This window comes from Eumetopias jubatus, unplaced genomic scaffold, assembly GCF_037043125.1.
Source record: "Eumetopias jubatus isolate StellerSeaLion01/CBP00866 unplaced genomic scaffold, mEumJub1_p1.0 scaffold_9, whole genome shotgun sequence".
NCBI lineage: Eukaryota > Metazoa > Chordata > Mammalia > Carnivora > Otariidae > Eumetopias > Eumetopias jubatus.
In genome coordinates this window covers 78,659,635-78,674,656 of record NW_028274815.1, presented here as the reverse complement: position 1 = coordinate 78,674,656, position 15,022 = coordinate 78,659,635, and the positions used below count along the sequence as shown (strand labels likewise).

Below are 15,022 nucleotides of genomic sequence, written 5' to 3'. Positions count from 1 at the left end.
GTTTATGTGTTATGTGTCCTGTCCTTCTGGACATTTTACTTTTTCTTCACGGCACATCATAATTTGTATCTTACATAATTACTGTCTGATATTCTATCTTCCCTGGCAGACAAACAGTAAACACTATGATGGCAGTGGCTATTTTATTGACCACTATATCCCCAGCAACAAGCACAGTGCCAGGTTAGGTGAACAAATGAAAGACTTGAGTTTTTTTCTCTCCCAAAGAATTATGTTCTGTAAATGATAAAAAGCATCATCCTACTAGCTTATGTCCCATTCAACAATTTTATTTAGCTCTAAGCTCAATATTCCCTACAAATATATCACATTTGTATTTTTTTGTTTTATAAAATATTGCTTCCCCTAAAAGAAGATGCCTTTTCATCTTTGTTTTTATGAATATTATGGAGATTACTCACAATTGGGCATTAGAAATAGCCAATAAATATTAAAGTAGAGGAAAATGTTCAAAACATACATAATATAGTTACAGGTCACTATATGTCCAGACACAAAATGATTTCAATTTCATCTCTCAATACCTGGGACAATACTGCTGTCTCAAACTACTAGACATTTCAGTAAGAACGGCAAACTGATATATATAAAACAAGAATTTTTTTTTAACAATAGGCTGCTTTTTTATATTAAATATTAGTATAAAATGGTAGTATCTATAAGATAAACTATTATACTTGGAAATAACTATTTTGTAATTTTGAAATGAATTCATTGTGGGGGAAAACAGTTTTAAAAGGATTTAAAATGTGAAATGCTTCTCAAGGTACGTAATTTACTGGTCTTTTGTAGAGTTTACCTGAAGTGATCTTTTACAGAACAGAAATGCAAAAATGCAGGAAGATAAAATACCCTAAAGCAAAATTCCAAACTATAAATCTTACAAAACTGGTATACCACACATAGTGTGAAATACAGTCAAATTGTTTGGGCACTGTTTTTTGATCACTTGTTAAAGAAATACATTACAATTAAAATATTTTGGTACCATTTAAATACTGTTATTCAAAAATTCTGATTTTTGACAAGGATAGAATACCAGAAAATTTTGCTTTGAATTTTGGAAAGTTTTTTCCCCCTAAAACATTAACTTTTTTGAATACGTATCAAAAAAGTGAAGTCTAATGTGATTCATAAATAGTGAAAAATAAGCAATTGTCTACCTTCATTTTGTTAGATTTTTCTGATAAGGTTAAGTTCTCATTCAACATGCTCTCTTAGTCAAAAGCAAATTCTGGTTTCTTTGGCAGTATGTACAAATAACTTCATTCCACATCTGTCATTTCCATTCCATCATTTTCTTTAACATATACCACAGAACCCAAGGTTTTCTCTGAAAAAGATCCTGAGCCAATCTCTTTACTTCTTGTAAAGTGTTCTTCGTTTGTGTCTTCTAATCTTATTTTCTTGGTGTTTTGAAATAATTGAGTCACTGGTTCCAACTTGCTTTTCTCAGTCCCTCGCATCAAATGATCATCCACTTTTGAATCCATATGCATAGCAGATACCTGAGTAGCAGATTTACTAAGGGAAAATCCCATTGGGATGGTTGAATAAATATACTTTGCAGGTACCTCTTTAAGTAGTGGGAATGTTTCTTCAACTTGATTGCTTGGAAAAGAAATAATAACAAGTGAATACAGTGGGAATTTCAACTAACCTAATGGCAATGCTTGTTTTCATGAAACATCATGGTGGTGATGCCACAAATACAAAGTAAAATTGCCTTCCATCTCTGTTCACATTTTCTTTGTGGGAGGGTTTGCAGGTTCTACAGATTCTCTGAAAGTCTTTTAAAAAAGGAATTTACCAGATTTTATGCTTTATATCACCTTTCAGAAAATAATAGAACTTCTCTACTTAGGCCTTTATCATTTTTGCTATCAAAAACTTTTAATAAATTATTAATGGATTAAAGCAATAATTACTGAAGGCCAAACATTCTGCTAAATGTTCTGCCAAAAATAGATGCCCAAACAACTGTACACATTTATCCACCTACTAACACACCATCAAAATATACAAAGCAAATAGAGAATTGAAGGGAGAAACATACAGTTCTATAATAATAGTTGGAGACTTCAATATTCCACTCTCAATAATGGATAGAACAACTAGATAGAAGATAAGTAAGGAAATAGAGAACTTAATAAATTAAATCAACTAGATTTAACATTTCCAGAACACTCTACCCAACAACAGCATTCACATTCTCCAGTGCACATGGGACATTTTCCAGGATAGACTGTATGTTAGGCCACAGATTAAGTCTCAATTTATTTTATTTTTTTATTTTAAAAATTTATATTTTGAGAGAGAGACAGAGATAGAGCGAGTGTGCTGGGGGGGGGAGGAAGTGAGAGAATCCTCAAGCAAACTCCCCACTGAGCATGGAGCCTGATGCCGGGCTTGATCCCAGGACCCTAAGATCATGACCTGAGCCGAAATCAAGGCATCCCAAGTCTCAGCTGATTTTAAAAGATGGATATCATACAAGGTACCTTCTCTGACCGCAACAGAATGAAGGTAGAAATCAATAACAGAAGTAAAACAGGAAAATTCACAATTCTATGGGAATTAACACAATCTTTAATAACCAACGGACCAAAGAAATCAGAAGGGAAATTAGAAAATACTTAGAGATGAATTTGAACAAAGTTATAGCGTATCAAAACCTATGGGATACAGCTAAATCAGTGCTAAGGGGGAAATTTATAGTTAAAAACACATTAACAAGGGCGCCTGGGTGGCTCAGTTGGTTAAGCGACTGCCTTCGGCTCAGGTCATGATCCTGGAGTCCCGGGATCGAGTCCCACATCGGGCTCCCTGCTCAGCGGGGAGTCTGCTTCTCCCTCTGAACCTCTTCCCTCTCGTGCTCTCTATCTCTCATTCTCTCTCTCTCAAATAAATAAATAAAATCTTTAAAAAAAAAAACACATTAACAAGACAAGACAGATCTCAAATCATCAACCTAACTTTGTAACTTAAGGAACTAAAAAAAGAAGAACAAACTATACTCATAATTAGCAGAAGAAAGGAAATAAAGATTAGAGCAGAGATGAATAAAACTGAAAATAGAAAAACAACAGAAAAAACAATGAAACCAAAAGCGATTCTTTAAAAAGAACAACAAAGATTGACCAAACTTTAGCTAGATGGACTAAGAAAAAAAGAGAGGAGACTCAAATTATTAAAATCAGAAATGAAAGTGAAGCATTACTACTGATTCTACAGAAATAAAAAAGGATTTATAAGAGAGTGCTCTAGGGTGCCTGGGTGGCTCAGTTGGTTAAGTGACTGCCTTTGGCTCAGGTCATGATCCCGGAGTTCTGGGATCAAGTCCCACATCAGGCTCCCGGCTCAGCGGGGAGCCTGCTTCTCCCTCTGACCCTCTCCCCTCTCATACTGTTTCTCTCGCTCTCTCTCTCCCTCAAATAAATAAATAAATAAAACCTTTAAAAAAAATGAGAGTGCTATAAAAAGTTGTATGCCAACAAACTGGATATTCTAGCTGAAATGGACAAATTCCAGAAACACAAAACCTACCAAGACTGTCATGAAGAAACAAAATCTGAATAGACCAATGACTAGTAAGGAGATTGAATCAGTAATCAAAAAACTCTTGACAAAGAAAAGCCCAGGACCAGATGGCATCACAGGTGAATTCTACCAGACATTTAAAGAATTAATATTTCTCAAACTTTTCCAAAAATTGAAAAGGAGGGAATACTTCCTAACTCATTTTGTGAGGCTAGCATTACCTTAACACAAAAGCCAGGTCAAGACACTACAAGAAAAAAAATAAAACAAACAAACCTGTAGACCAATATTCCTAATGCACATTAATATAAAAATCCTCAACAGAATACTAACAAACTGAATTCAGCAAAGTATTAAAAGGATTATACACCCTGAACAAGTGGGTTTACTCCTAGAATGCAAGAAAGGACCAATATATGAAAACTGATCAATATGCCACATTGAAGAATGAAGGAAAAAAATCACACAATTGAGGGAGGAGCAAGATGGTGGAGGAGTAGGAGACCTGGATTTCCTCTGGTCCCAGGAATTCAGCTGGACAGGGATCAAGCCATTCTGAACACCTCTGAACTCAACAGGAGATGGAAGAAAAGAACAGCAGCAACTCTGAACAGAAAAGCAACCACTTTCTGGAGGGTAGGATGTGCGGAGAAGTGAATCTGAGGCAATATTCGGGAGGACAGACGGCGGGGCGGGGCGGGGGGGGCGTGGCCTCTGTCAGCCACTACTGGCAAGTGATAGAGCAGCAGAGCGCAAAATCGGAACTTTTAGAAGTCAGCTCCGCTGAGGGACGTTGCTCCAGTGGCTAAGCTGGGGGTGGGACCCTCACGGGACAGCGTGGTCTCAGGACCCTCAGGGTCAGAGAGAGACCGGGGGGTGCCTGAGTGCAGCAGAGCTCCCAGGTATCGGAGCGGGGAAGCTGGCTGCAAAGACAGAGCCGAGGAGCAGGTTCTCAGCTCGGGGTTGCCATAAATCGTGATCCGCGGCATAGTCGGGCCACTGTTCTTCCAGCAGGTACCCAATAAGTGGCAGATCCAGGGAGACTCCCCTTCCTCCCTGGGAGGAGCGGCGCGGGAGTGCACTGCAGGACTCTGCTGGGTTTGGAGACTCCACACCGGGTCGGGTGCCAGAGATAGAAACGCTTGGTCACAGGCCAGGTGAGCATGGAATGCGGCTGGAGCCTGGGGAGATGAGAGTGACTGACTGCTTTCCTCTGGGGGCTCACTGAGGAGTGGCACCCCGAGCTCTCGGCTCCTCCGGGGCCAGAGATTGGGAGGCTGCCAATTTCACACTTGTCCTCCAAAGCTGTACGGAAAGCTGGCAGGGAACAAAAGCTCCCGAGAGCAAACCCGAGCAGATTACTTAGCCCAGCCCCTGGAAAGGGCGATGCAATTCTGCCTCAGGCAATGTCATCTGAGAATCACTAAAACAGGCCCCTCCCCAGAAGATCAGCAAGAACAGCCAGCCAAGACCAAGTTTACCGATCAATGAGAATGGCAGAACTCCAGCAAGAAATAAAAGGCATCCGAATCAGCAAAGAAGAAGTCAAACTCTCACTCTTTGCAGATGATAGGATACTTAATGTGGAAAACCCAAAAGATGCCACCCCAAAACTGCTAGAACTCATACAGGAATTCAGTAAAGTGGCAGGATATAAAATCAATGCACAGAAATCAGTGGCATTCCTATACACCAACAGGACAGAAGAAAGAGAAATTAAGGAGTCGATCCCATTTACAATTGCACCCAAAACCATAAGATACCTAGGAATAAATCTAACCAAAGAGGCAAAGAATCTGTACTCAGAAAACTATAAAATACTCATGAAAGAAATTGAGGAAGACACAAAGAAATGGAAAAACGTTCCATGATCATGGAACCAGAAAAGACCCCGAAGAGCCAGAGGAATGCTGAAAAAGAAAAGCAAAGCTGGTGGCATCACAATTCCAGACTTAAAGCTCTGTTACAAAGCTGTAATCCTCAAGACAGTATGGTACTGGCACAAAAACAGACACACAGATCAATGGAACAGAATAGAGCGCCCAGAAATGGACCCTCAACTCTATGGTCAACTAATCTTTGACAAAGCAGGAAAGAATGTCCAATGATAAAAAGACAGTCTCTTCAGCAAATGGTGTTGGGAAAATTGGACAGCCACATGCAGAAGAATGAAACTGGACATTTCCTTACACCACACACAAAAATAGACTCAAAACGGTTGAAAGACCTAAATGTGAGACAGGAGTCCATTAAAATCCTAAAGGAGAACACAGGAGCAACCTCTTCGACCTCAGCCACAGCAACTTCTTCCTAGAAACATCGCCAAAGGCAAGGGAAGCAAGGGCAAAAAGGAACTACTGGGACTTCATCAGGATAAAAAGCTTTTGCACAGCAAGGGAAACAGTCAACAAAACCAAAAGACAACTGACAGAATGGGAGAAGATATCTGCAAATGACACTACAGATAAAGGGCTAGTATCCAAGATCTATAAAGAACTTATCAAACTCAACACCCAAAGAACAAATAATCCAATCAAGAAATGGGCAGAAGATATGAACAGACATTTCTGCAAAGAAGACATCCAAATGGCCAACAAACACATGAAAAAGTGCTCAACATCACTTGGCATCAGGGAAATCCAAATCAAAACCTCAATGAGATATCACCTCACACCAGTCAGAATGGCTAAAATTAACAAGTCAGGAAATGACAGATGTAGATAAAGTTACCAAGACAAAAACAAAAACAAAAACAAAAACAAACAAGCAAAAACCAAAAACCAAAACAAAAAAACTAAAGGAATATGTGAACACTAAACCAGCTCTGTAAGAAATATTAAAGAGGACCCTTTGAACAGAGAGAGAGCCCAAAAGTAACAAAGACAAACAAGGAAAAGAGACAATCTGCAGGAACAGAGACTTTACAGGTAATACAATGGCACTAAATTCATATCTTTCAATAATTACTCTGAATATAAATGGGCTAAATGCTCCTATCAAAAGACATAGGTCTCAAAATGGGTAAAAAAACAAGACCCATTGATATACTGCTTACAGGTGACTCATTTTAGACCCAAAGACACCTCCAGAGGGAAAGTGAGGGGGTGGAGAACCATTTACCATGTTAATGAACATCAAAAGAAAGGTTGAATAGCCATCCTTATTTCGGACAACTAGATTTTAAACCAAAGACTATAATAAGAGATGAAGAGAGACACTATATCATAACAAAAGGGTCCATCCAACAAGAAGATGTAACAGTTGTAAATATTTAGGCCCCTAAGTAGGGAGCAGCCAAATGTATAAATCAATTAATGACAATATTAAAGAAACTCATTTATAATACAATAGTAGGGGACTTTAACACCCCACTTGATACAATGGACAGATCATCTAAGCAGGAAATCAACAAGGAAACAAGGGCTTTGAATGATACACTAGACATGGACTTCACAAATAGATCCAGAGCATTTCATCCTAAAGCAGCAGAATACACATTCTTCTCGAGTGCACATGGAACATTCTCCAGGACAGATAACATACTGGGTCACAAATCAGGATTCAACCAATACAAAAAGACTGAGATCATACCATGCATATTTTCAGACCACAAAGCTATGAAACTTGAAGTCAGACCACAGACCACAATAAGAAATTTGGAAGGACCACAAATCCATGAAGGTTAAAGAACATCCTGCTAAAGCGTGAATGGGTCAACCAGGAAATTAAAGAAGAATTAAAAAAAAAAAATACATGGAAGCAAATGAAAATGAAGACATGACAGTTCAAAACCTTTGGGAGGCAGCAAAGGTGGTCCTAGGAGGGAACTATATAACAATACATGCCTTCCTCAAGAAGCAAAAAGGACTCAGATACACAAACTAAACTTACACCTAAAGAAGCTAGAAAAAAACCAGCAAATAAAGCCTAAATTCAGCAAAAGGGAAATAATAAAGATTAGAGCAGAAATCAATGATAATAGAAATCAAAGAAATAGTAAAACAGATCAACAAAACAAGGAGCTGGTTCTTTGAAAGAATTAACAAGATTGATAAACCCCTGGACAGACTTACCAAAAAGAAAAGAGAAAGGACCCAAATAAATAAAATCATGAATGAAAGAGGAGAGATCACAACCAACACCAAAGAAATACAATTATAAGAGAATAGTATGAGCAATTATATACCAATAAATTAGGCAATTTGGAAGAAATGGCTAAATTCCTAGAAACATATAAACTACCAAAACTAAAACAGGAAGAAATAGAAAACCTGAACAGATCCATAATCAACAAAGAAGTTGAATCAGTAATCAAAAATCTCCCAACAAACAAGAGTCCTGGGCTGGATGGCTTCCCAGGGGAATTCTACCAAACATTTAAAGAAGAATTAATACCTAGTCTTCTGAAGCTGTTTCAAAAAAATAGAAATGGAAGGAAAACTTCCAAACTCTATGAGGCCAGCATTACCTTGATCCCAAAACCAGGCAAAGACCCCATCAAAAAGGAGAATTACAGACCACTATCTCTGATGAACATGGATGCAAAAATTCTTACCAAGATACTAGCTAATAGGATCCAACACTATATTAAAAGGATTATTCACCATGATCAAGTGGGATTTATTCCTGGGCTACAGGAGTGGTTCAACATCTGCAAATCAGTCAATGTGATGCACCACGTTAATAAAAGAAAGGATGAGAACTGTATGGTCCTCTCATTAGATGCAGAAAAAGCATTTGACAAAATACAGCATCCTTTCCTGATAAAAACTCTCCACTGTGTAGGGATAGAGGGAATATACCTCAATATCATAAAAGGCATACATGAAAAACCCACAGAAAATAACATTCTCAGTGGGGAAATACTGAGAGCTTTTCCCCTAAGGTCAGGAACATGACAGGGATATCCACTCTCACCATTGTTGTTCAACATAATACTGGAAGTGCTAGCCTCAGCAATCAGGCAAGAAGAAGAAATAAAAGGCATCCAAATCGGCAAAGAAGAAGTCAAACTTTCACTCTTAGCATATGACATGATACTCTATGTGGAAAACCCAAAAGACTCCACCAAAAAATTGCTAGAACTAATACAGGAATTCAACAAAGTCATAGTATATAAAATCAATGCACAGAAATTTGTTGCATTTCTATACACTAACAATAAAGTAGCAGAAAGCGAAATCAAGGAATTGATCCTACTCACAATTGCACCAAAAATCATAAGATACCCCGGAATAAACCTAACCAAAGTGTTAAAAGATCTATACTCTGAAAACTATAGAATACTCATGAAAGATATTGAGGAAGACACAAAGAAATGGAAAAACATTCCATGCTCATGGATTGGAAGAACAAATATTGTGAAAATGTCTATGCTACCTAGAGCACGCTACACATTTAATGTAATCCCTATTAAAATACCATCAACTTTTTTCAAAGAAATGGAACAAATAATCCTAAAATTTGTATGGAAACAGAAAAGACCCCAAAAAGACAAAGTAACGTTGAAAAAGAAAACTACAGTGCCTGGGCGGCTCAGTTAAGTATCTGACTCTTGATTTTGGCTCAAGTCATGATCTCAGGGTCCTGGGATCAAGCCCTGCGATGGGCTCCACACTTGTGGGAAGTCCGTTTGAGGATTCTTTCTCTCCCCTTCCCTCTGCACTCTCTCTCTCTCAAGTAAATAAATAAATCTAGGAAGGAAGGAAGGAAGGAAGGAAGGAAGGAAGGAAGGGAGGGAGGGAGGGAAAAGAACAAAGCTAGAGCATCACAATTCTGGACTTTAAGCTCTATTACGAAGCTGTAATCACCAAGACAGTTGATACTGGCACAAAAACAGACACATAGATGAATGGAACAGAATAGGAAGCCCAGAAATGGACCCTGAACTCTACAGTCAAGTAATTTTCGACAAAGCAGGAAAGAATATCCAATGGAAAAATGACAGACTCTTCAACAAATGGTGTTGGAATAATTGGACAGCCACATGCAGAATGAAATTGGACCACTTTCTTACACCATACACAAAAATACACTCAAAATGCATGAAAGACCTAAATGTGAGACAGGATCCATCAAAATCCCAGAGGAGAACCCAGGCAGCAACCTCTTTGACCTCAGCCACAGCAACTTCTTCCTAGAAACATTGCCAAAGGCAAGTGAAGCAAGGGCAAAAATCAACTACTGGAACTTCATCAGGATAAAAAGCTTTTGCACAACAAAGGAAGCAATCAACAAAACTAAAAGGCAACCTACGGAATGGGAGAAGATATTCACAAATGACATATCAGATAAAGGGCTAGTGTCCAAAATCTATAAAGAACTTATCAAACTCAACACGAAAAAACCAAAAAAATTCTGTCAAGAAATGGGGAGAAGACATGAACAGATATTTCTCCAAAGAAGACATACAAATGGCTAATGGAGACATGAAAAAATGCTCAACATCACTCGGCATCAGGGAAATACAAATCAAAACCACAATGAGATACCACCGCACACCTGTCAGAATGGCTAAAAAAATGAACAACTCAGGAAACAACAGATGTTGGGAAGGATGCGAAGAAAGGGGAACCCTCTTACACTGTTGGTTGGAATGCAAACTGGTGCAGCCACTCCAGAAACAGTATGGAGGTTCCTCAAAAAGTTAAAAATAGAGCTACCCTATGACCCAGCAACTGCACTACTAGGTATTTATCTGAAGGATACAAACATAGTGATTTGAAAGGGTACCTGCACCCCAATGTTTGTAGCACCAATGTCCACAATAGCCAAAATATGGAAAAATCCCAGATGTCCATCAACATATGAATGGATAAAGAAAATGTGGTGTGCATGCGTGCGTGTGTGTGTATATGTGCAATGGAATATTACTCAGCCATCAAAAAATGAAATCTTTGGCACCTGCGTGGCTCAGATGGTAAGCATCTGCCTTCGGCTCAGGTCATGATCCCAGGGTCCTGGGATCGAGTCCCGCATCAGTCTCCCTGCTCGGAAGGGGGCCTGCTTCTTCCTCTCCCTCTGCTGCTCCCCCTGCTTGTGCTCTTTTGCTCTCTCTGTTAAATAAATAAATAAAATCTTAAAAAAAAAAAGAAATCTTGCCAATTGCAATAAAATGGACGGAACTAGAGGGTATTATGCTAAGTGAAATAAGCCAATCAGAGAAAGACAAATATCTCATGATTTTACTCATATGTGGAATTTAAGAAACAAAACATGAACATGGGGAAGGGAAGGAAAAATAAAATAATATAAAAACAGGGAGGCAAACCATAAGAGACTCTTAACTATAGGAAAGAAACTGAGATTTGCTGGAGGGGAGGTGGGTGGAGGGATGGGGTAATTAGGTGATGGGCATTAAGGAGGGCACTTGATATAATAAGCACTTGGTGTTATATGCAACTGATGAATCACTAAATTCTACCACTGAAACTAATAATTTACCATGTTAACTAAATTGAATTTAAATAAAAAAAATTTTAAGTTGCATTTCTATGCCCTAACAATGCATAATCTGCAAAGGAAATTAAGAAAACAAATCCATCTACAATAGCATAAATAGAACAATAAAATACTTAGGAATTAACCAAGGTAAAATACTTGTATGATGAAAACTACAAAACACTGCTGAAAGAAATTAAAGAAGACATAAATAAAACATATCCCATGTTCATGGATTAGAAGACCTAATATTGTAAGATGTCCATACACTCAATGCAATCCCTATCAACATCCCAGTGATGCTTTTTGCAGAAATAGAAAAATTCGTCTGAAAATTCATATGGAATCGTGAATAATCAAAACAATCTTGAAAAAGAAGAACAAAGCTGGAGGACCCACACTTCCTGATTTCGAAACTTAATAGAAGGCAACAGTAATCAAAATAGTGTGGTACTGGCCTAAAAGCAGACATACAGACCAATGTAACAGAAGAGAGAGCCCAGAAATACTCTCAGATATATGGTCAAATGATTGTTGACAAAGGTGCTTAGATCATTTGATGGAGAAAAGGACAGTTTTTTTCAACAAAAGGTGCTGGGGAAACTGGATACCCACCTGCCAAAGAATGAAACTGACCTTTACCCAATACCATATGCAAAAATTAACTCAAAATCTATCAAAGACCTAAATGTAAGATCTAAAACTATAAAACCGGACACCCAGACAGCCAGTACCCATCTATTAATGTGGGATCCAGAGTCAGAAAAACCTTTAAAAAAATCTCAAGAAGACCTTGCTCAGTGCCCCAGCTTTAAAGGGAATGACCTTGGGTGATCAAACCCAGGCCCAGAGACCAGCTCAAGAGCAAGTGGGATATTTACCAAGTGCTTGTTAGAGCCTATCTGGGAAGGCCTGCATACAGTGATTTTAGCCACTCCAATAGCAGTCAAAGTGCCTAAATTTGAAACCTGGATCCACCATTTTGGAGTCAAACCCTAGTCCCCAATGGGGTCTAACAACAAGGAATTGAAATCCCTCTGTGAACCCAGAGAGGACCTCAAACTAGTCTTGAAGCAACTAGACTCAGAAAAGTCTTCTTAAATGTTACTTTCCCTATATCCCATCAAAATCATAATTCTTATTGCATTCCTTTCGCCTGCCCTCTCAGAGTATGTGGGGAGTTCACTAAAACATCCTGTATCTCTCGCTGGACCCCTGGTTGTACTCGGTCTTGCATTGTGCTTTGGGCCTTGCCTCCTAAATGCCCTAACCCACTTTATATCTTCCAGAATAATGGCCATCAAACTCCAAATTGTGGTTCAAATGGAGCCTCACATAGAGGTCAAACCAGACATCTACAGGGGACCCCTTGATAGATTGAGATGAGAGGAACACTGACTGCTGCCCCATCCAACACCCCTGACCAGCAGGAAGTAGCTACAATCAGTTGTTGCCCTTCTTCCTTAATAGCACTTAGGGTTACCTCTTCAGAGGGTTGGGGGAATGATGAAGGATAGCTGGAAGGCAGGCAGGGTTCTCCCACCCTAAGAGGAAACCACCCTTAAAAGGATTTTATACCACGCTGAATGTACTTAATACACTGGACTGTACACTTAAAAATGGTTAAGATGGTAAATTGTATATTTTACCACAGTACAAAAAAAAAAAAGTCCAATAAAGATACAGTACCTCTTAGTACAGATACCCAATCTGTCAAGAGATATGAGTGTGCAACATGGAGGGAGGGCTTGGAAAGGTTCTGAAAGGAGGGGAGCATAGGTCAGGGTTGGGCTTTGAAAGAACTTGATAAGCAGAAATGACCAGGATGGCAGAAGGGACCAGCTTCCTGGCCAAGGAAGACAGTGAGGACTTTTGAAAGCCCAGTGCTTGTTAGACACAGTGATGTACTGAAGATGCTTTAGCAGTAATGTGAGATCTGGAACAGACTTGTGAATGAGAGCACTTAATCACTTTTTTGGAAATTATTATTTCTTTGATATTTAGGTACTGTGGTATCTTTTATGAATTTAGAATTTCATTCCCATCAAGCTCTAATCATTTATTGACAGAAGATCTCTAAAGACATCATCTTGAAACTTTGTTATCCACGTGTGGTTAGTGTTTATAACACTATCAGTGTTTATAACAGAAGAGTCCTGGGCCTGTTGTGGTATCCTAACCATACTAGTTACTCAGAAGTTGTTAATGTAACAATTAGGAAATGGCTTTTTAGGAATCAAATACAATTTAGCTAAATTTTTAAAAGCTCTCTCTGATGATATTCTAAAATGTAGGTATACCTATTTCTTAGATTTGGAAACTGAAGGTGAATTTTTTTCTCATCAAATATATATCTAATACTATCTTCAAATTAATAAAATTGAATTTATTCTATTCTTAAAACAAATTAGCCTCTACTCAAAAATGTCAATGTATGAAAGACAAAGAGAAACTGAAGAATTGTTCCAGATTAAGGAAGACGAAAGAGACATGATTTCCAAATGCAATGAATGATCCTTATTTGGGGAGGTGGAGGAGAAATGTATAATAAGGGCCATTTCTTGGACAATCGGAAAATATGAATATGGATGGTTTATTAGATAATAATATTGCATTAATGTGAAATGCCCTGAATGTGGTAACTGTACTGTGGTTATATTACTGAATGTCCTTGTTCTTAGGAGATACATGCTGAAATAGGGGTAAAGGATCATATCTACAACTTGCTTTCAAATTACCTAGCAATAGATAAAGAGAAAATAAAATGTTTAAAATGTTAACAATTGTTAATCTAGGTAGGAAAGGATAAAAAATTGTTCAGTGGATTATTCTTGTTAAGTTTCTGTATGTTTAAAATTTTTTCAGAATACAAAGTTGAAAAAAGCTAAAAATAATATACAATTGACCCTTGAACAACACAGGATTGAACTACATGCATCCACTTATATGCAAATTTTTTTTTCAGTAAATATGGCATAGTAATGTAAATGTATTTTCCTCTTATGATTTTCTTAATAACCTTTTCTCCTCTCTAGTTTATCGTAAGAATACAGTATATAATACATATGACATACAAAATATGTGTAAATTTTTAATATTATTGGTAAGGCTTCCAGTCAGCAGTAGGCTATTAATAGTTTGGTTTGGGGGGAGTTGATAGATATATGCAGATTTTTGACTGCATGGGCAGGGGGTTGGTGCCCCCCAACCCCTGCATTGTTGAAGGGTCAACCATAGTAACAAAACTCTGTAAAACAACATACTGCATTTGAAATCAACAATGGTAAAATAATGGTAACATATAGAATTCTCAACTAGCACATTAAATTTCAGTTTAATAGAGAGACTGAGGAGGAACCAAATGCAATAGGGTAGATTTGGCCCTTTGAGTCTCACCTTAACTTGTCTGGAATCTTGAGGACATGAAGGGAGAACAAGTCTATTTGAGGCCTCTTTGGCCTGGCATTCAGATTGCCATTCAAGAAGAAATCTTGAATGCATAAGGAAGAATAAAGTTCCATTAGAAACTAAATGAATTTGGACATACACAACAGGAGACTTGCCTTATCATTAGATATGCCACAAAGTGAAAGTAAAAAAAAATGTACAGTTTAGTACAGGTTCAGGAACAAAGGACCAACAGAACATGACAGAGTTCCAGTTTGGACCTAGTCATGTGCCAGAACTTCACAAATGGTAAAAGTGGCACCATACAACAAAGGGGATAGAGCAGACTAAGTTTAGTAGGATAGTACTGTGAATACCAGCTCATGATGGGGATGAAAATAAAGCAGGATCCCTTTTTTATATGCAAACAAAAGTGGACTCCAAATGCAGTAAAGACCCAGATGTGAATCACAGAACTATAAATGCAGTTTTAAAAATGCAGGACAATATATTTGTCACTGTGGGTGGAGAAGGATTTCTTGAATAAAAACTAAAAGGCTTAGAGAATAAGGAAGAAAACAGATGGACCTGATTACTCACAATTAACTTCTATTCAATAAAGAAACTATAAACA

At 38.0% G+C, this 15,022-nt stretch overlaps 1 protein-coding gene across 1 annotated transcript; it reads right to left on the bottom strand.

Annotated features, from left to right (window-relative positions):
• Positions 1 to 1,067: 1,067 nt before the first annotated feature.
• Positions 1,068 to 1,626, bottom strand: CUNH2orf15 (chromosome unknown C2orf15 homolog). The gene has a single exon (XM_028103877.2). It carries the CDS (start codon positions 1,560 to 1,562, stop codon positions 1,287 to 1,289), a length of 276 nt encoding a protein of 91 aa, XP_027959678.2. The 5' UTR covers positions 1,563 to 1,626; the 3' UTR covers positions 1,068 to 1,286.
• Positions 1,627 to 15,022: the final 13,396 nt, after the last annotated feature.